Source organism: Panulirus ornatus, chromosome 61, assembly GCF_036320965.1.
Source record: "Panulirus ornatus isolate Po-2019 chromosome 61, ASM3632096v1, whole genome shotgun sequence".
NCBI lineage: Eukaryota > Metazoa > Arthropoda > Malacostraca > Decapoda > Palinuridae > Panulirus > Panulirus ornatus.
This window is the reverse complement of record NC_092284.1, coordinates 1,432,443-1,455,004: the sequence shown is the minus strand read 5'-3', so window position 1 is coordinate 1,455,004 and position 22,562 is coordinate 1,432,443. Positions and strand designations below refer to the sequence as shown.

Here is a 22,562-nt window from a genome sequence, read left to right as displayed (position 1 = left end):
GTAGTTTTCCCTATTTAGTTTGATATAGAATTAGAGTGATAATAATTATGACGTGCATGTGAAGGATTGATAAATTTTATGAATACAATAAATTTCGTAATTTGTCATTGCTGTCATTATTATCATTAGTATACTTCATTGTAGTGATTATTATTATAATTATTGTGCTTCCATTATCATTACTGTTATCTGTAGTTATTATTATGTTATCATCATTAACGATTCTCTCTCTCTCTCTCTCTCTCTCTCTCTCTCTCTCTCTCTCTCTCTCTCTCTCTCTCTCTCTCGTTCCTTGTTATATGCCACAAAAAAATGCGAAGTTGAACTGTCAATAAATGTCATGGTGTCCCCCAGAGCCTGTACAACTCTTCACCACTCCGTACACCCTCCGTACACACCCGTACACCTTCCATACACACCTGTACACCCTCCGTACACACCCGTACACCTTCCATACACACCTGTACACCCTCCGTACACACCCGTACACCTTCCATACACACCTGTACACCCTCCGTACACACCCATCCTTCCTCCGTGCACACCCGTACACCGCTCCGCCCCCGTACACCCATAGTACACCTCCATACAGTGTTTGTACACTGTGCAACTTCCTCACAACCTATACAACCTCCCTACACATTCCCCGTACACCCCTTATAACCCATGAAAACACCTCCTTACCTCTAGTATGCCTCCATACAGGCTCTGTACACTCCCTGAAATCCCCCACACCCCCGTAGAACGGATGTACACTCATTACAGGCTCTGTATACCCCCTGAAATCCCCGTACACCCTCGTAATCACATGTACACCCCCATACAGGCTCTGTACACCCCCTATAGTCCCTCGTACACCCCCGTACATTGTAGGTACACCCCCATACAGGCTCTGTACACCCCTTGAAATCCCCGTACACCCTCGTAATCATCCCCCATACACCCCCGTACATCGTAGGTACACCCTGTACACTCACTTTCCATCGTAGTGTGTGGCCATGATGGTCGTGGTACAGGCTGACTGGGACGTCCCCCCGCTCGTACATCCTCCTGAAGGTGGTGGGAGGGGATGGGCGTGGCCTGAACACGCCCACCCGAGGCGGCCCGCCCACCACCGCCCCACGCATGCGTGAGGCCGGGGTGAATGCTTCTACCTTCCGCAGGGAACTCGTGGACGACGAGGACACGACAGACCCTTGCCGCGCCTGCTGCGGGAGTTGGGGGGGAGTTAACGAGGTTAAACTACCATTAGGGTAATTACTGTATCGACTCTGATCATTGGAGAACGCGAGTACAGATACCTACCTGTGGGCTAGGATGGGCGGAGTGGTAGCGCCTGGTTACCACGCCCTCACTGCTCCTCTCGCTCGTCTTGCCCTTCGGACTGCTCCTGCCGGCGAGGAGGGAGGCGCCCTTCGGCCGTGGGCGTGAGAAGGGCGCTGGCTGGCTCTCGGACCTCCACCGTCTGCGGGTAGGTCGCTGGGCCACCGTATCTCCCTCAGTGGACATGGCCCTTATCTCTGCCTTATCTCTGCCTTATCTCTGCCTTATCTCTTGCGAGGGCGTGGCTGTGTGGCCCCACCTGATCATCTAGTGGCCATGTGTGGCCCTACCTGATCATCTAGTGGCCATGTGTGGCCCCACCACTTGATTATCTAGTGGCCATGTGTGGCCCCACTTGATCTAGTGGCCATGTGTGGCCCCACTTGATCTAGTGGCCATGTGTGGCCTCACCTGATCATCTAGTGGCCATGTGTGGCCCCACCACTTGATTATCTAGTGGCCATGTGTGGCCCCACTTGATCTAGTGGCCATGTGTGGCCTCACCTGATCATCTAGTGGCCATGTGTGGCCCCACTTGATCTAGTGGCCATGTGTGGCCCCCCCGATCATCTAGTGGCCATGTTTACAATCAGGAATATTTCTTCCTCTAGAGAAGATCGAGAGATAGAAGAATATTGAATGTAATATTCGTGGCGTGAATCTTCGTGGGTGTGTGAATATTGGAGTGTTTACTTCATGGGTTTTTAAGATGAATCTCTCGTATGTAAATCTTGAACCATCATATGGAGGCGAATCACTCAACACAGATGGTTCATTGACATGTGAGGCACAGATGGTTCATTGACGTGTGAGGCACAGATGGTTCATTGACGTGTGAGTCACAGATGGTTCGTTAACATGTGAGTCACAGATGGTTCATTGACGTGTGAGGCACAGATGGTTCATTGATATGTGAGGCACAGATGGTTCATTGACGTGTGAGGCACAGATGGTTCATTGACGTGTGAGTCACAGATGGTTCATTGATATGTGAGTCACAGATGGTTCGTTAACATGTGAGTCACAGATGGTTCACTGACACGTGAGTCACAGATGGTTCATTGACGTGTGAGGCACAGATGGTTCATTGACATGTGAGTCACAGATGGTTCATTGACGTGTGAGTCACAGATGGTTCATTGCCATGTGAGTCACAGATGGTTCATTGACGTGTGAGTCACAGATGGTTCATTGACATGTGAGTCACAGATGGTTCATTGACGTGTGAGTCACAGATGGTTCACTGCCATGTGAGTCACAGATGGTTCATTGCCATGTGAGTCACAGATGGTTCACTGACATGTGAGTCACAGATGGACCTGTGAAAGAGAGACGAGATAAATTTCACAATGATTTGATCCACACAGTTTACTATCCTACAGACAGAGAGGTCCTGGGACGTGGAGGATGTTATGAACGCTCCTGCTGATGACTGACATAAACAGTTATGTGGTTTAAACGCTCGTGTTGTATCCTGTAGAGGGAAGAGGAGGGTTTACAGACAGAGTATAGGTTGTAGATAGTGTTTATGTCTGTAATTATAGCGTCAGGTGGAACATAGATCAGATCCACTGGCCTAACAGGGGCTGTCTAATCATTCCTTGGCCCCACCTCACCAGGAGCCCGAGGCCAGTAAACCGTTCATTGTCTTATATCAGCTTCCACAAGTGGCTACACACGCCATATTCAAGTTCTTCCACTAGTCCAAGGCGAGAGTACACGTCCACCACTCCCTCCTCCACACTCCACCTCCACATTAGCTTCCCACGCGAGTGTACTCACAACACATTTCCCGTCACAACTTACACTTATGGGTGTACACTATCGAACCTTCTACTGGTGTTACACAGCAAACACTACTGCTACACCTACACCTACACACACACAACCTGGAAGTGGCACCTTTTCATGCAATTTGACCTTTGATTCACGTTTGAATGTCAGTCATTTATCATTTATCAAACGTCCACATAACTCCACTTCCCCTCAGATCCAGACTATTTCATCACCTTAACTCTGGGTAATCTAACTTGCCGTTATGATCAGCTTCACGTAGGTTGTAGTGATGATGAAGTGGTTGGAAATGGGTCGTGTTAACGTGGACTGACGGGCTGGTCCACCACTCCCACTTGATCACTACACACCAGAGGCTGAGCTCAGCCAACCTCAATATTGACCCGGGTCATCAACAGGTTCTGCTGGGTGTGGGGTGTGTGTGGGGGGTGTAGCCTGACTCCATGTGTTGTCCTCCCGTCGCCATGGTAACCCAGACAATGGCGAGGGACGAGTGAAAAGCCACACGACCTATCCACGAGTACATTGCAGTGGTGTTTACTTTTAGGTATGGCTGGTCCATGTTGGTACACTAGGTATGGCTGGTCCATGTTGGTACACTTGGTATGGCTGGTCCATGTTGTTACACTAGGTATGGCTGGTCCATGTTGGTACACTAGGTATGGCTGGTCCATGTTGGTACACTTGGTATGGCTGGTCCATGTTGATACACTTGGTATGGCTGGTCCATGTTGGTACACTAGGTATGGCTGGCCCATGTTGGTACACTTGGTATGGCTGGTCCATGTTGGTACACTTGGTATGGCTGGTCCATGTTGATACACTAGGTATGGCTGGTCCATGTTGGTACACTAGGTATGGCTGGTCCATGTTGGTACACTTGGTATGGCTGGTCCATGTTGATACACTAGGTATGGCTGGTCCATGTTGGTACACTAGGTATGGCTGGTCCATGTTGGTACACTTGGTATGGCTGGTCCATGTTGATACACTAGATGTGGCTGGTCCATGTTGGTACACTAGGTATGGCTGGTCCATGTTGGTACACTAATTATGGCTGGTCCATGTTGGTACACTAGGTATGGCTGGTCCATGTTGGTACACTAGGTATGGCTGGTCCATGTTGGTACACTAGGTATGGCTGGTCCATGTTGATACACTAGGTATGGCTGGTCCATGTTGGTACACTCGGTATGGCTGGTCCATGTTGGTACACTAGGTATGGCTGGCCCATGTTGGTACACTAGGTATGGCTGGTCCATGTTGGTACACTAGGTATGGCTGGTCCATGTTGGTACACTTGGTATGGCTGGTCCATGTTGGTACACTAGGTATGGCTGGTCCATGTTGGTACACTAGGTATGGCTGGTCCATGTTGGTACACTAGGTATGGCTGGTCCATGTTGGTACACTAGGTATGGCTGGTCCATGTTGGTACACTAGGTATGGCTGGTCCATGTTGGTACACTAGGTATGGCTGGCCCATGTTGGTACACTAGGTATGGCTGGTCCATGTTGGTACACTAGGTATGGCTGGCCCATGTTGGTACACTAGGTATGGCTGGTCCATGTTGGTACACTTGGTATGGCTGGTCCATGTTGGTACACTAGGTATGGCTGGTCCATGTTGGTACACTAGGTATGGCTGGTCCATGTTGGTACACTCGGTATGGCTGGTCCATGTTGGTACACTCGTGAATACATTACCAGTAACAACATAGTGCTATACTATCCTCACTTAATACAGTAGTTATGTAAGCTGATCACTATAATACAAACTATGACCTGGTCTACTGTTGATTTAGTGATGAACCCACCGGCAAAATAGTATGACAACCCCATTTTTTGCCTTCACCTAAGAATTGGTAAACCAGAAAAATAGTTTACTAGTATTAAGAAACTATGTTGGGTAAACCACTAACGTATGTAGACTTATTAAATAAACCTCTGACATATGTAGACTAGTTTAGTAAGTCCCCATAACATTGTAGACTGGGTAAACCCTGAAATATGTAAACTAAGTGCTTAAACCCTGACAAATGTAGACTAATTGGGCCATAACTTAAATCCTAGTTAACTGAGTTTGTTTTTTTAATGTTATGGTTCATTGGTTAAGACGCAGTCCAAAATGTGACCCACAGAAATACATTTACCTTATTTCGAAGGTTTAAAACTCATGAAAAAGATATAGTAAAGTAATATTGTAATTACTAATCCATCAAACAGTAATGAGGAAGAAGTCATTAGGTCGTAAAGCCATTTCCAGATATTGTTTGATGAGATTATCCAAGATTTCAGGGAATAACTTTCATAGCTGAGAATTTTGAAACAAAATTAATCCAAATTAATGACGTTATATTCATATAATATTCGATATAAGGTTAAAACTATATATTCACTATGATATATGGTAGATTTTATTCTGTTTTGCTTACCAAAAACATTGCTTTTTTAATCACCTAATGACAGAGAGTACAAAACTTATTCATTAGTACAGTATGAAGCAGTTAACCCCTAAAAAACATTTCGTTTTCTTTTGTTTTCAATATTAGAGTATGGGAAGCAATACCAAATTCAATGTAATAAAATTATATTACAGTTATCTAACGGTATCTTATTAAGTTATTCTTTTTCTATTGAGCTGACAGACTATAGTGAAACCTTTGTATTATATATGACATGAAAATGATGTAATACCACATAATAATAAGAATTAGGTTGGCAATAACTTATAAAATACGTTATAATATATATCAGGATTTTTGGAGATGTGTTTGAAAAGCTGTAGTAGTGGAATATGTGTGTTGTGTGAACACATGTGTGAACATCTGAACTCTGTGGACAGAATGATAAATATGTTATTGTTCACTTTCTGTTCCCTGTGAACTCCATTTTATCCTGTCTGTAAAGGTCATATCTGTAAACATGGGTTACATGTAAATATCTTGAGTGATCATTTGTTTCTGGCAGATATTCATTGAAATATTTGATGAAATATATGTATCATTAGATGAATGATATGGTAATATGGTTCCCAAATACACTGTGACGGGGGTCGCATTTGTGAGATTAATTAGCTGAAATGGTATGAAAGGGCATATCTTTCTTTGACGAAATATGGCAAAGGCGTATATGTTTCTGGCCATGAAGTTAACTTGGAATATTAAACAGGAAATATACAAATCTGAGGTACTTTAAGCATAATAAGACCTCCCGAGTTTGCAGCAGGTCGCAAAGCTGTCTTTACAGGTACTCTGAATTAAATCTAGGGAATGGATTAATGCCATATGTTGCAGGGAGGTGAAGAAATATTGAAATAGACGGTTGATATATTGAAATGAAATAATTTAAGTGTGTAGTCGTCTTAAATGTTTCTTTATAGCTTGGTATCCCCTGTACTCAGCGTCTGCGCATGCGCTCTCCACAAACCATGTTTGTTTTGAAGTTGTTTTGCCGCGAAAATGATCCTAGTTGGTGGAACTGACAGTTCCTTATCATATCAGAGGCCGGCGCCGGTGTTCATCACAGAGGAACGTCCATTATCAACCAAGAAGGTGAGGAGATGGTGTCATGAGGTGAGGAGACATGGAGGAGGTGAAGCTAGGAGACACTCTTGTGCTCTCGGGCCGCAACTCTCATGACACCTCCATTAATTCCCCATCACTGGCGTTCCCTTTGTCTCCACAGGCTGACGTAGGCGTTTTCCTCTCACTTCTATTCCAATCTCTGATATGCTCTACATCACAAAGGTGGATATATATAAGGGAGGGATATAACCCCCAGACAAACGTGAACTCATAAGGTCCAGGAGATGTACGTTATGTCTGGAGGTTAGCGTCTGGGGAAGGTCATGTGTTGGCGGGATACCATCAGGCGAAGGTAATATCTTGGGATGAAATCAGAGAAAATAACTGTTTAGAGTAAATTATTGGATATAGAGTCATGGAGGGTATTTACTAGTGGGGGTTCCACCCTAAGGGGGTAATCTCTGGGGGTAGCGTCTGCAGGATACCCAGATAGAAGCAGGGATGATTACGAGTTTATTTTGTTGGTTAATCAACAAAACAGATATACCGAAGTAAATAAGTGGAGTATCATAGGTTTGGTGAAATACGTCTGTAATGCTATAGGAGACTCGGTTGACTAATGAATTGGTTGTTTATATCATTAGTTTATTGCTTTTGTGTTTATCTTTATGATTGCCATTCAGACAGCACAGTGTCGTCGTATTTGGTTCCCTAAGGTTCACCAGCAGTTGTAACTCCATGCCGCATTCACCAGGTTTGGTAATGCCTATAATGATATTTTGAGACGTGTTATGAATTGTATTGGTGTATAGTCTGCCATTGCGACACTTGGTGATTGCTGTCTAACTATATGAAATGGCTTCATAGCATTCGGCATGATCGCCCAGTAACATTCATAAAGTACTCATAGATGACTGAAATTCTTCTGTAAGTAGTATCTTTTTATATAGCTTGTAGATTATGCCAGTCTACTTGGTTCCCAGCAGCACGCCACATGAACATTGGTATATTCTAGCTATGAATAGTGGTTATTAGGGTAGGTTCGGTGTTGTTTTCATAGTTACTCATGGTCACTGTTGATATTTTATCTCGCAGTTTTTGATTAACTTGTCTTTTTCTTATCTTGCTAGCTCTCACCACTATTCCATATTTATTATTAAGCTATAAAGAAAAGTTGCTTCCAATCATGCAGCACTTCTCTACATATATTCTGAATGAAAGGAGAATAATTAATTTGCATTTTCAAATATGCAAGTTATTTTTCTGATTGTATGTTAAAATTATACTTAAGTGGTTAGATTTCATGGGTTGATTTGTTTCATATATTAGATGTAAAATAAATGTTCTGGTAAAGTGTCATAGCACTTTTTGCATAAGCTTTTACTTTTCCTCCTAGTCTCGTAGCACGCCAAGGATTGCCCAGCCTCCAAAAGCTCCTGTTAAAAGCTGCCCAGTTACAAGGATCTTCTCACGGATAACTGATACTGATCGTCCACAACCCGTGTCCTTCCGAGAGGATTCTGACACTTGTAAGTATACAGGGGATGATATGCTGTCAGTGGAAAGAATGAGGGCATGTGTAATGGGCCTGGTTGCATATAGGGAGTTGTGGTTTTGTTGCATTACATATGACAGCTAGAGCATTGATGTGAGCAAATGAAGTCATGTCTTTGTCTCCTCGCACAATCATGACCATTTAGAAGCAAACATAAGTACTTACATCGTGTTCCTTCTTTTCAGCCTTTATTGTCCACAGTCCAGTTTACAGTGCAGAGAAGCCTGCTCTGTATTTTGAACAATGTTATGTTATAGAAGAAAGACTTGGCGCTGGATCATTTGGAGAAGTGTTTCGCGTCCGAAGCAAAGAGGATGGAAAGTTATATGCTTGTAAGAGGACACTTCTAAGGTTTCGTGGTGAAGGAGATAGGTAGGCCTCCTGTTAATTTGTGCTTTTCTGTCACTAAGGGTAAGGTGCAAAATCTGGAGATGTTCTCTCTTGGTGCAGAGAAAAACTGTTAAACTAGTTGTTTATCCAATGAGTGCATTTGCACTAGCACTGCACATGGCATGAGGTTTCATGGATAGATATTTTCTCCTGCTTGGTAGATAGAATGTAAGGAAAAGGTACACATATATATATGTTTTTACATATGTGTTCCAATTCGCTGCTTTTTCAGACGAAGAAGAATGGAGGAAGTGCAAAAACATGAGAATCTACCAAAGCACCGAAATTGTGTGCAGTTTTACCGTGCATGGGAGGAACGACAACATTTGTATCTTCTGACGGAAGTTTGCAGGACTTCCCTAGCTAACCTAGCTGAAGATCGACACGACCTCCCAGAATCTGTTGTGTGGGAATATCTAGTCGATTTGTTACAGGTCAGTTTTGATTCTCATCATATTTTGAAGCCGAAACTTTCCTCTTGCAAAAGGAATCACTATTTTGTGACAATTCTGAAATTATTGAAGATTAGTCATTTTGTGTTTCCCAATGGTCAGGTAATGGAGCAGAGATCAGAGCAGGTACAGCATTACTATGGAACACATTCATATGACTTGTCAATTAAGTGAAGCACATGTATGTTTTAAGTTGTGAAAATTTGCCTAGATCACCTTAATGTAAGACTATGCAAGAAATGGGTTACGTCTATAAGGTACATACAGTGAAGATATATTCTTCCATTCTACTCATTTTGTTGTCTCTTATCTTATGTTTATATTTAATCTGATATAATTCTATGAGTCATTGAATATTGTAAATCTTAGGGGAAGGGTGAAAACTAATCGGTTGTAAAGTTGTAAGGGGGATATGTGCGCTTAGATTTATTTGCATTGGCGAGATTATCACTGCTTATCAGTTATACTAACTTTTATTATTTCAGGGTGTAAACCACTTGCACAAGAATAATCTAGTTCATATGGATATAAAGCCAGAGAACATTTTCTTTGGATACGATGGCCTGTGCAAGCTTGGTGACTTTGGTCTAGTCATTGATACCTCTCAGGTAAGATTTTCATTCATATTGATAGTATAGGGTGAAAAAGGGGGCTAAATCCTGGCATTGCTAAGGAATGCGTGGGAGAAAAAGCGTTTGTCTCTATAAGGGCAAAGATGGATGTATTTGAAGGTATGATACAATGTTTTATGGATGCAAGTCTTGTGCCTTGAATGCTAAAGAAAGCAAGAAGGTGGATGTGCAGGAAATACACACACCCTAACCTATGCCAGGTACCCATTTTATTGACCAATCCCAAGGGGGGATGACCAGCTGGATTGACTGTGGACTGGATACTGTGACTAGCATTTGAACCTAAGGATTTGATCCCAGGCAACTCGTGCATTTGTGTTGATCAGTAATGTTGACCAGTGCACCACATATGTCAGTATACCTCAGTCTTTGCTGCATAGCGGGTACAGAAACCACTATTCAAAAAAACTTGATGGGAAGATTGTTTGTGGTTCTGTTGATTCTTCTGAGTTCACCTGAACAGCATCAGACTAATCTCCCTGTCAGCTGGCTGCACAGCTTAATGATGATGTTGCAATTGGTGTGAATTGCTTAAAATTTGCACAACAAAAAGCAGTAGGTATCTAATCAGCTGATTGTACTGCCATTATCAGCATCACACTTTATGTGGGTTACTTGAAGGCTCCAATTTTATTGAATGTCATCATGAGCTCGGGTTGTAGTTTGACTGCTTATATAGCGTTACTTTGGTTAAGCTAGTTTTTGGTTGCATTCTATATATTTATTTATTATACTTGATCGCCGTTTCCCGCACAGGTGAGGTAGTGCCAGGAAACAGATGAAGAAAGACCCATCCATTCATATACCCACTTATATACATACATGCCCATATACATACATACACAGCCATATATGTATATAGACATGTGCATATTCATACTCGCTTGCCTTTATCCATTCCTGGCGCCACCCTGCCCCACAGGAAACTGCATCAGTGAGGTAGCACTTGGAAAACAGACAAAGAAAGGCCACACAAACATAAACATTAACATTCATTCTTGCTCGCCTTTATTCATTCCCGGCAATACCATGCCCCTCAGGAAACAGCATCGCCAACTTCTGCGTCAGTGAGGTAGCACCAAGAAACATAATGAGGTAGTTTCAGAAACGAACAGTGGCTTCATTGGGAAATATCCAAACTTTAGTTGAGGATGCAGGAGTGAGAGTTCTACCTGTACAACTCTTGTGTTCTTAAGAGGTCACTGAAAGGGGTTGGAGAGGGGACTGGAAACCCTTCCTTTATGTATTGTAACTTTCCTGAAAACAAGAACTGGAACTCATAATGATTATTTGTAAGATATATGTAATTTCTTTTGTCTGTTTCCTTGCGCTACTTCGCAAACGCGGGAGACAGCGACAAAGTATAATAAAAAAAAAAAAGAAATGTAATTTCATCAGTATATTGATGTCCAGTGCAGCCTTCGTGGAGCGTGTAAGTAGATCCTTATCTGACATACTGGTACAAGGTTGAAACAATTTTCTTCATCTGTTTTCTTGACATGAATTTCATAGAAACACCCTTCATTACTTTTTTTATGATTGAAAGTATGCGCCTATTCTTGTATTATTCTAATAGCAATCTCCCTCAAGGCCTAGCTAGAGTATACAGCAGCAGGATTTATTATGAAATACTTCATCTTTGTGAAAATTCAGATACTCACATTCCCAATTGACTTCCCGTACTGCTTCTTTTCCGTAGGGCCCAGTGCAGGAGGCATTAGAAGGCGATCCTAAATACTTAGCACCAGAGATTATGAAACTTCAGTTTGGGCCCAGTGCAGATATATTTAGCTTGGGTATGACAATTTTAGAGTTGGCTACAGATTTAGACTTGCCTAAACAAGGGGAGACCTGGCAGAAGCTCAGACAAGGGAGACTTCCTCCAGCTGCCAGCGGTAAGTAGCATTTTTCTTCTCTTTGCGTGCATGGAAATATTGATCATTTAGATATGAATTTGAAATGCATTGATTCAGTTAATTCTTATCAGTCATAGGAGATATTTTTGATGTTCTAGCTTTACACCTTTGACTAGGCTAACAAGTATAGTGAAACATTATATTGGATAACTAGTGAAAGTTTAAGGCCACACTGTTTAGATTTGAAAAAGATTTTAATGGGAAGTAAATCATGTCCATAATATTATCTCAAGCGCAATAAGTAAATTCAAGGTTCATACATTTGTTCATGCTTTACATATCTTTACTTCTTTCTGTAAAGTTGATATTTTCAGAAAAACTTGCATCACTGTCATCCAGTTATCTCTGTTGTGGTTGTTCTTGTTACAGCACTTTATTTATATATCCTCACTCCCACCAACTCTGAATCTCTTCACGTTGAGATCTGTCTATTCTTCTCTCTCTGTTATCTTTGCTTATGTATGTATCTGTATCCTATGACCCATCCAATGTTATGTATTCCTTACCATTTCACATTCTTTCCCATTAACCTGATTCAAAGACTTCTCCATCCCATACATCTTTCTGACTTTTTTCATTCCTCTGTTTTTGTTCTGTTAAGTTTGTTTATCTCTGTGCTAAAGCCTAGATTTTTACCTCCTATTAGAAGAGAGAAGCTAGATTTAGTACTTCCTTTCTCTCTGTCCCAAAGAGAATAAGTGCAAAGTTACCAGAGCTGGGCAGGACAAGAAGTTAGTATGAATAAAAGGGTACTGGGTTTGGGAATCCTTGTTTGCTTCATGTGTAGCACGTGGGAAACAATACAGGTGTTAACTACGGTGATGGGGCTAAGTATGAGTGAGAAATGCATTTACCATCCATAGTAAATGGGTTTAGTATGAGAAAATTTAGCTTGTCTCATGAGCTTTTTAATCATTTCAGGTTTATCAAAGGATCTTCAGTTTGTACTGATGGGTCTGCTTCGCCCTGACCCACTGGACAGGCTCACAGCAGATGAAGCACTGTCCCTTCTCCCTGTCAAGAGGGTCCTGTTTCGCAAGACTATTAAGGACTATTGGAGAAAATTTGTAAGGTTTTCATGCTTTCTTTTTATGTATTCTTTTATTTATTTAGTTTGGTGATTGGCTACAACCATTAAGCACCTGTGCTCATTCTTCAGTTTTCAGTTTGTTATTCATATTTAATTGTTCTGACAGAATCAGTAATTGTTGCTAAATATAATTCTTTTATTTTTGTACTTTTTCCATAACTTTTTGTCTTTTCTCATTAGGGAGATAGTGTCAGGAACAAATAAACAGTGGGTTTATTTGAACACATCCATTCAGTAGCTTTTGTATACACTGCTAAAACCAGAGGCTGCCATGCACAGCCAAGCTCCATAGGAGACTGTGTTCTGAATTATGTTCATTAATGAATTTAGATGCATTACACATAACAGCTAGAGACTGAAGTGAGTGGATGTGATCTTTTTTCATCTGTTTCCTGGCGCTACCTTGCTGACACAGGAGGTGGCAGTGCTGTTTCCTTTGGGGTGGGGTAGTCTTAGGAATGGATGACAGTAAGTATGAATATATACATGTGTATATATGTATGTCGTTTTCTTTCAAACTATTCGCCATTTCCTGCGTTAGCGAAGTAGCGTTAAGAACAGAGGACTGGGCCTTTGAGGGAATATCCTCACCTGGCCCCCTTCTCTGTTCCTTCTTTTGGAAAATTAAAAAAAAAATGAGAGGGGAGGATTTCCAGCCCCCCGCTCCCTCCCCTTTTAGTTGCCTTCTACGACACGCAGGGAATATATGTATGTGTATGTATGTATTTTGATATGTATGTGTATGTATGTATATATGTGTGTATATGGATAGGAAACAGCTATCAAGTGTGAAATTGAAATCTAAAGTGAGGCGTGTGTGTTTCCAAGAAGAGGGTGGTTGATATTGTACATTCACCATAGGCGTTCTCTTCTTAGGTCATGAAAACTAAGAATACAATATTGCTGACTTGGTTTTACCTGGTGCTGTTCCTGAGCTTTTTGATAAGGCCTCTAAGATGTCTACAAAAAAGGAAGGTCTCAGAGGAATCGTCCTGCCACTTCAGTATCAACAGCTCTGACTCAGATTTTACCATTGGGTTCTCTGATGGTGAGTTTGTCTACTTTCTGTTGCTAAATACAGCTGTCATTTTCATTGTTTTCCATAATAATATTGATAACAGATTAGTTAATTGATCTTAAGTAACTTTCAGGAAAAAGTGCAAGAAAATGAATGGATTGTTAAGAGTATTGAGGATATTTTGGAACTTGATGAAGTGATAATCAAGTGTGGTAACCATTGTGATACCTCTTCCTTTCTGTTTACTGAAAAGCTGTGAAATTCATATTCTTGTTTTGTCCTTCCTTCTTCCTATAATGATTTCCCCTCTTAACAGTCAGGTCAACAAACACCTGAGGAGCACAATTTAATCTTCATGTAATTGTTTCTTTATTTTACACATTATTTTTTTCTTTTAAGGTGATGTGGGTTTGATGATGGTATATATTCACCCATTCCCCAATGGTTGCTATAATTAAAAGTACTGTATGAATGTTGCTAGAAAACTTAAACCGTAATAATGAGGCTTTAAGATATTTTTCTGTTTAATGATAAACCTTTCATTTTTCCCTTGGTTTTGCTGAAATGAATCACTATGGCCAACTGATTTACCCTCTACAGTATTGTGGTTATTACTTATTTTGACTTCTCTTTCTTAATCATTTGCTCAAACTACATACACAATTTCAGATGAAGGCATGGATGACCATAGCCTAGCACAACCTTTAAGTGACATCTCGACTTCCAGCAGTGAAGCCACTCATGATTCCTGTAAACCATGTGTAAACTCAACACCAATTAGTGATCATTTCAAAAGGCAAGCAGATTTTATTACTGCATCACCCACAAGTAGAAACAGGTAAGGGTGCTCAATTTTGGTTCATCTTTGATTTTGCTTCAGTAGTAAGACTGTTGAAGTTGAAGTTCATTACTTTATCTGAAGGAAAAATATGGTGATGTAGAAAGGTATATTTGGATGAAGTTCTAACTTGATAGAAAAGAGGTAGAGTGGGTGTGAAGACAAGATGACCATTTCTTTTGGTGAGGATAATGGTCTGAGATGGATTAAACTGATAAGGAAATGAGAAGAAAGCTTTATGAATGGTAATTTGCTGTTGATTTATCAGTAAAGATGGTAGGGGAAATCTAAAGATGGGAGCAATCTTGTGGGAAAGAAATGAATGTGCACAGGAAGCTCTTGAATAACAAGAATTTAAATGAATACCCAAGAAGTGTGAATGTTGAATCACTGTCTCAATTCTGATGTATGGATGTGAAACCTTTATTTTTGCTTGAGGGTGGGCTAGTGTCCTGCTTGATTTACATTTATGTTATAGATTTTGGGTTGGTCTGATATTTTCTTGGCCATTCTTCATTTTCTTTTGGAGGTTTAGGTCTTTACTTTGCCTATAAACATCTTTATAGTGAGGTTGATTTGGATCTTACTGAATATCGACTGTATACTTGCTTGTTTTTAAAGAGAAGAGGAATGTTTGTGTACAGTTAATTGTGATAGTCTAGAGACACTAAATAAAATCAGTGGAAGACTTCTTCGGTGGCCATAATTTTCTTGGAAAAGGACGGGTGACCTACAGCAGAACCTTTCACGAATAATAGGACAGGTGATGTATAGTATAACCTTTATTTATATTTTTGTTTTTTCTGGATAATCAGTCATATGTGATACATCTCCTCTTATGAGGTGACGTATCTCCAGAGATTTTTTTTATGTAATTTTGTACCTCATAATCAGCTCAAGATGAGACATTTGATACTTAACGCAGTTCACTCAGCTTTCAAGCAAAGGTATTCATAAGTTCTTCTTTTAGTCTTATTTTCTTGCTCAGTTTAATGCATGTTGCTTTTTCAGCTTTATTGGAAGTCCTGGTCTAGATGACAGTCCATCTTTCGTCCATCGGCGACTACTTTTACCCCGGTCAGTGCGAAAATTTAGTCGACAACTTAATGACAGTGGAAGTTTCAGCTCATCTCTTACCCCAAGCCCAAAAGTTCCTGTTGATGATGATCCACAACCATCTTTTAACCTGACATCTAGGAACCTAATAGACTTGTTCAATGCTGCAGAATCTGATGATGATTAAGTTTTTGTATCAATCTCCTTCATCTTTGGTACAGAGTATGAGGAATGAATAACTTTTATTTATAAAGCAATATAAATTTATTTTTTGTATGTGTGTGTGTGTGTGTGTATATGTGCTCTTCTTCATTTTTCTCTTTCCACATTGAATTGATTAGTGAAGTATAACATATGCTTCCATTGTGCGGGACCAGTGATCAGTCCTTGGTCTCGTCTGAAATATCTGTACCCTTAACCAATCACTAAATGTTTCTTTCTATCTCTCACAACCTGCCATTTCTACTTTTACTTGCACTAATTCCTCTTTTGGCATAATGTCTCTTTTCTGAACTAGCTTATATTCTCCACATATGTGTACATTGAGATGTGTAGGTATGTATATTTGCGTGTGTGGACGTGTATGTATATACATGTGTATGGGGGTGGGTTGGGCCATTTCTTTCGTCTGTTTCCTTGCGCTACCTCGCAAATGTGGGAGACAGTGACAAAGCAAAATAAAATAAAATAAATGTATGAGCGAGGTATTTGCTCTAAAGAGTTTGTCTGAGAAATTTTTAGAGAAAGAGAATTGTATATGACATTTATAGCTCCAGAGAATGCATATGACAGGGTTGGCAGGCCATGTAGGAGGTTCTGTGAATATGTGGGTTAATGAAAAATTACTAGATGCAGTGCTTAGTTTTTACCAGAAGTGTAAGGTGTTTGTGAGTAGAAGGGAAGTTGATTGGTTTTTGGTGAAGGTAGGTGTACTTCAAGGATGTGTGATGTCACTGTGGTTGGGGTGGTAAGGGAGGTAAATACAAGGGTCTTAGAATAAGTGGCAGACCTGTGCTTTGTGAGGATGGGGTTGGGGGCACAGGGAGTGAATCACTTGCTTTTTGCAGATAACACACATGTGGAAGTAGACTCCAAAGTCTAAAAGCTGGCGAAAGTGTGTAAAAGAAGAAAGCTTAGGGTGAACATGAACAAAAGCAAGGTAATTGGATGCAGCAAGGATATAACAGTATGGTGAGAGAGTAAGTTTGAATGGAGAGGACATGTACTTTAGGATCTGACAGGGTGCGAGGCCTCATTTGCTTACAGGCACTATAGCTGATATGTGTAATGCACGAAAATGAGAGTCTTCTGAACCATTTCAGCACACACTGGTTAGCTCTTGGTCATAATGCACTTATAAGAAGCTTACCTCTCTTTACATGGTCATTCCTTAACATAATCAATTTTCATCCCACCACATTGTCCTTAGGCGTTTTATTTCCAATATGATCATACTTTTCTATGCTTTTGCTTTCAAGGCCCGTACATAAATGTTGGTTCACTTTTATCTTCAAACATGCCCCGTCTATTTTTTTACCATGCTCTAACCTTTCTTCCTACACACTTAGTTCACCCAAGGCTTTGGTGTGCTCTCCATTCATTTAATTAATCTCCCATGGTTCCATGTGATACTAATTCCAGTCTTAGGTACATAAAGCACTCCACTTCCCCAATCCCCCAATCAGATATACTTTTAATCCATTCAGTCTCATTTTGCAGCACCTCATTACCTTACATCTGTTCACATGTGCTTTCTTTCTCCTGTCACACTCCCAAACAGTCACCAGCTCTTGGAGTTTCTCTGAGTCTGCCACCAGAGCTTTGTCATCTGCAAATAGCAGCTTACTCACCACCCATATCCCCCATTATGCAGTAAATTTGCCTATCACTTTCAGGTTCCTACATTGAAGCATCACCTAAACTAAATTGTCTGAACACTAACGGGTGCTAAATTTTGACAAAAGAGAGAATCCCTTAATTAGTATCCACTACTCGATTCTCCACTGTTATACAACTCGCCTGCCTAATCATCTGTCCTGCCCGAGGCAGATATAACAGCTGCCCACCACACATAATAGAGCACTCAAAACGATTACTGGATGCCTAGCAACTACAAAACCTCAACACGTCCACGGTGAAACTGAATATCCTTCCAGTACCATTCTACTTCAGTATGTTTAGCTCTCATTTCTTTGCAATAGCACTACATCTTTCCCACTCAAATGACACCATAACTAACAGGCAACCCCCAGATAGAAATAAAATGCTTAACCCAGCTTCACATTTCATCAACTTACCCTTGCAAATCCCCCCACCTTCAACAACACAACCCTGAAATAACCCAGCAGTTATTAAACAACTGCACTCCCATCTGTCTTAAATGCCACTCCACCAGACATCCACCCAACTGAAACCACGCTCCCCGGAAATATTTATCAAGTTACACCTTGTTTACGTTCTGAAAACCAGTTATCCCAACAGCTTAAAAATGCTGATTAAACATGTCTCAAGATCCATCATGTCCATGATAGAGCTACCACATTGAAGACACTGAACATTTGCTTCTTAATCTCCCCCCAAACACACACACACACACTCACACACCTACAGTTTATCCTGTGGTCCTGCCTGGTGTACATGGCAGGCTTCCTAATTACAGCTGGAGCCCCATAGAAGATAGATGCGACTCCTGGGGCAGGAAGTTAAAGGAAGGAGAGAAAACACTACCCAGGAACCTCCTGCATGGTATAGATTGTGACTTAGAGGGGTGGGAGAAAGAGGAACCAAGCAAGGAATTTTTCCTCAAAGGTGCAGTCATCTTGTTCCTGGTATTGCCTTGCTGAGGTAGGGAGAAGTGAGTAGGTTGTAAAAGAATTATGTTTCTATTCCTAGACTCCTTCTAAATGTGGTTACTCCATGAATGAGAAGTCATCTTCATTGAGGCTATATCATTGTTCCTGTAGGGGCTCTGTTAAAAGGTGCTGTTATATATTAATTATATCTTGCCCTACGACCTGCTTTTGTTGGGCTCTCTCAGCTCTCAGGAAGTCAGCAGCATCCATTTCGTTGATAATCTTCATTAATGAATATCAGGTTAAGATTGTGGTATTTCTTCTTTCATGCTCGAGAGTCGTTGATAGTATTGTTGTGGATAGAATTAGAGCTGTTTCTTGTTTTGTCTCCCTTTATTGAAGGCTCATAATTGTTGTTACAAAGGACAGTTTCTTACAGCATTGTCAAAAAATTGCAATGTAAGAGTAATTTTTTCCCCATGAACTGTATCTTGTTAAATACTATTTTTGTCATTGTATTACTTCCCATTTATTGATTGTTGTCTTTCTTCCATTGTGCTTAATTTTCAGACGGTGTTGACTTATATTTTCTTTTTCTTTTGGTTACGACCCTAGAGGTAGGCGTTCCAACAGAGAAGGAAACTTGCTTGAAGTATATATCTGTGGTTTGTCATAACTTCAAGTGAAATAAATGTTAGTTGTATCCAGAAGTGTTGTTCTAGGTGTACATTTACAAGTCGGTTAGCTCTGTATGGGTTTGACGTCATTTGTCTCTAGATGGTTTTGGCGTCGGTTAACTCTAATGGTTTGGCACTTATCAGTGCCTGTATACCGCACACAGATGTGCACTACAGTGCATTGAAAGGGGATTGACTACTTTTAAGGTGTACTATAAGCAGCTACTTGTATATACTATGTATTGCAAAGTTTGAACTTCAGTTAGGCTTTATATTGTTACAACTCTTGGTCTTCAAAGTGTACCTTATATTATTGATGATTTAAATTTATTTTTGTTCATTTAAGGTATTTGGTCCACAGCTTCAAAGTTAGGGGGTTTAAACATATGGAGAGAAAGAACTTATACAAAACAGCAGCTGTGTGGCATAAGTTCAGTAACATCAGTTTTTTTTTTAGACAATGATAGACTATGACATATTTGTACTGTATTTAGTTACATGTTAATTACTTTTGTTAGTAATGACATTTTGATGTCGAGTAAGAAATAAGGATATTTAGTGTGTTATATTGTGTATTACTGGTATTATTATCTAGTGCCTTGGAATACCTACATTTATATTGTATATATTATATAATTCAAGTATATTATGAACGTATAGCAAATGTTCGGTATTAGTGTTTATGTCACCTGTACTTTGATGCTGGTAACAAGCTAAACCTGGCATCTTTTGTGATACAATGGTCAACTCATACCCTATACAATACTGTAGCGAATTTCAGCATAAACCACCATTGTCTTCCATTATTTGTGAAGGGAAGAGAGGATTAGTGCAGCAGACAGGCCTTTTGCTGTAGTCTCATACACGGGATTATATAAATTGTAAATTTTTGTACCTTAATAAGGATTGACGGCATATACATTAGATAGCATGTACAAAATATATGACAATTAATGATTTTTTCACAGATTAGGGAATGCAGATTCACTAAGTGCTTACGGGTTTTGTGGAAATAGCTTGGTGTTTTGTAACTATCCCTTAGCATGATTGCTGACATCCCCCATCTTGTTCATATTCCAGGTGGTATTATTATATCACAACAGGACTCAATTTTGGAGGGCTCCTGTAGCCTTGGGGCTCTGCTCCTCCCAGGAATATGATTGATTCTTTTGAAGTGAGAAGATCATTATCAAGACTGGACCATTTCCGTCCAGTGATTATAGTACATCCTTACTGACGGTAACTTCTTGCTCATGGTGTATCTGCTAGTAGGAGGAATCCAGTAACACCACCTTGATGATGACCTTTTACGTAGAGAAAGGAAAGTTAAGATCATCTCTTCCAATGAGTAAATAGATCCAGAGTTGTACTAATTCATAGTATGTTGATTTATTCATTTTGGTCATGGTAAAGATAAAACTTCCGTCAAAGGTACACAAAATTTTGGATCTTATTAGTGGGAAGAACAGATTAGGTAATTTAAGCAGTAGAAATCTAATCAAAGCATGAGCATAAGAGCAAGGTCATGTGCAATTTTAGCTGTGCTCTGCAATTTTTCAGATGTGTATGTATGTACACAAACTGATTTGAACCGTAACTTTTTTTTGTACCTGTTTCCATTTTCTCGCCTTAGCTAGGTAGCATCAGGAACAGATAACTATATTCCCATAAACCTGATATGTATTCATAAAATTTTATGTATTATGAATGTGTAAAATATTTTACAATCCAGTCCAGGAATGAGTCATGTTCTTTCAGGTGAATTATATGTTTTATCTAAATTACTGATCTCATGTTCTTAGTCTATAAATCATAATGGAGGTAAGCTTATTTGTGTTATATACCCTGAGTGATAAGTTATATACTGGTTGGCTGGCTCTTTTGTGCATTAAGGTATATTGGTTGTGCAATGTATTAAAAATTATAACCCAAGCTGTGAATAATATATGTACAAATATAGAGAATGAAGTATGATTTTACTCCTAAATGTCATGTCTCAACTTTGTCGCATTCTCAAGAGGTGTGTGTGCTAATGACTTCGGTCACATACCATCATCAGACCTCAAAGTGTGGAAGACCAAGAAGTGTCAAAGTATTTGTTGAAGGATTTTTTTTATTTATTTTGGTGATACTTGTTTACACTATATGTAAGTTTGTGAATGAAGATGAGATTTACTTCAGCAGTTATGCAAAGGGAAACTTTATAGGGAACAAAGTTGGAATATTTTTATACTCTGTTGTTTCCTTCCTTTGCTAGGTAGCATCATGAGCTGACAAACAGCAGCCTCCTTTCAACCCATCCAATATAGTTAACGTGTGATGCACCAAAAACAACCTTCCAGTGACAGCTAAACCTCACACTATTCCACAGTTTACCTTAACTATTTTGTGTTGATTCATCTTACTGACAGCACCTGGCCCACATTCACCACATAAATTCAGTTCCGTCTACCCTAAACACCTCATCCAACTGAACATTTCAGACCCCAGTACCCTAAAGCAGCATTTCCCTCCATCCATCTACCTCTTCCCTGCCTCTACTCATGACGTAGATCCTTGTAGTCATGACCTCAGATATTTGAACTATTTCTCAACATGCTCTGAGTCATGATGCACTTCCAGCCACGCTTGTCTGCTTACACAATCCACCTTTCTCCACATTGACCTCAGGATTTCATCTCCAACACCATTCTCATCTGGGGACACAGGACTGCCCTGAAAATCTGTTGTGACTGCTGTGCTTTCAAGCACTCGTGTGTTGCCTAAACAGTGACTGACCTCCCCTTTCTAACACAGGTCTCGCCACCCCTACTGGACGCCATGAGTGGCTATGGTACAAGCCCCTGCCACCCACACTAGTGGATCTGGTGCTATGGTACAAGCCCCTGCCACCCACACTAGTGGATCTGGTGCTATGGTACAAGCCCCTGCCACCCACACTAGTGGGTCTGGTGCTGTGGTACAAGCCCCTGCCACCCACACTAGTGGATCTGGTGCTATGGTACAAGCCCCTGCCACCCACACTAGTGGGTCTGGTGCTGTGGTACAAGCCCCTGCCACCCACACCAGCGGGTCTGGGGCTGATCTCCACCCACACCAGCTGCTCTGGAGCATCTGTCACTGCCCTCACCGTACACTTCAGGGAATAGTAAGGGCTCCTCATGCAGGTAGAAGAATGAGAAAACCTATTTTTATTCACAGGTATAAGGTAATGATGGCGGTGGTCGTTGGTCCGTAACCACAGGTGTGGAGAAGCTGCTGAACATACTTGACCGTATTATAGGTATGCATGGTGGGCCTGCTTGACACCTGTTGATGACGTGTTGGAAAGCAAGCGTACGGATGCTGACAACACCCTGGTTTGGCGATAACTCAATTGATAAGTATTTCTTAATGAAGTGTTCAACATTTTCTGTTCATGTAAGATTATATATTGTCTTTTAAGGTAGAGAGAGAGGAAGTCGCCCTTGTGGATGTCACCTGGGCGTTGGAGGAAGCATTT

The 22,562-nt window shown here is 40.7% G+C and overlaps 2 protein-coding genes across 7 annotated transcripts in view; one reads left to right on the top strand and one right to left on the bottom strand.

Moving 5' to 3' along the window:
* LOC139767506 (parkin coregulated gene protein homolog) overlaps positions 1-22,562 on the bottom strand; it is a 64,775-nt gene that overhangs the window by 16,514 nt on the left and 25,699 nt on the right. For 3 of the 6 annotated variants that reach the window (XM_071696940.1, XM_071696934.1, XM_071696936.1), the window contains 2 exons: positions 1,306-2,642; positions 978-1,208 (listed from right to left, as the gene is read on the bottom strand). In XM_071696940.1, coding sequence (XP_071553041.1) covers positions 978-1,208; positions 1,306-1,509 — 435 coding nt within the window. In that variant the 5' untranslated portion in view covers positions 1,510-2,642. The remainder of the gene's footprint in view (positions 1-977; positions 1,209-1,305; positions 2,643-22,562) is intronic. The other 3 variants (XM_071696938.1, XM_071696935.1, XM_071696939.1) reach the window with 3 other exon arrangements.
* Positions 6,512-21,024, top strand: LOC139767498 (membrane-associated tyrosine- and threonine-specific cdc2-inhibitory kinase-like). Its single transcript, XM_071696923.1, has 10 exons — positions 6,512-6,671; positions 8,041-8,173; positions 8,385-8,571; positions 8,822-9,023; positions 9,527-9,649; positions 11,373-11,568; positions 12,511-12,656; positions 13,556-13,727; positions 14,367-14,535; positions 15,547-21,024. Exons 1-10 carry the CDS (start codon positions 6,579-6,581, stop codon positions 15,776-15,778), a joined length of 1,653 nt encoding a protein of 550 aa, XP_071553024.1. The 5' UTR covers positions 6,512-6,578; the 3' UTR covers positions 15,779-21,024.

Bases quoted from the DNA above. Each gene is read 5' to 3' on its own strand.
- LOC139767498 (XM_071696923.1), top strand. From the start codon at position 6,579: ATGATCCTAGTTGGTGGAACTGACAGTTCCTTATCATATCAGAGGCCG. The intron at 8,572-8,821 runs GTAGGCCTCCTG...CTGCTTTTTCAG, and splicing joins TTTCGTGGTGAAGGAGATAG to ACGAAGAAGAATGGAGGAAG. The intron at 11,569-12,510 runs GTAAGTAGCATT...TAATCATTTCAG, and splicing joins ACTTCCTCCAGCTGCCAGCG to GTTTATCAAAGGATCTTCAG.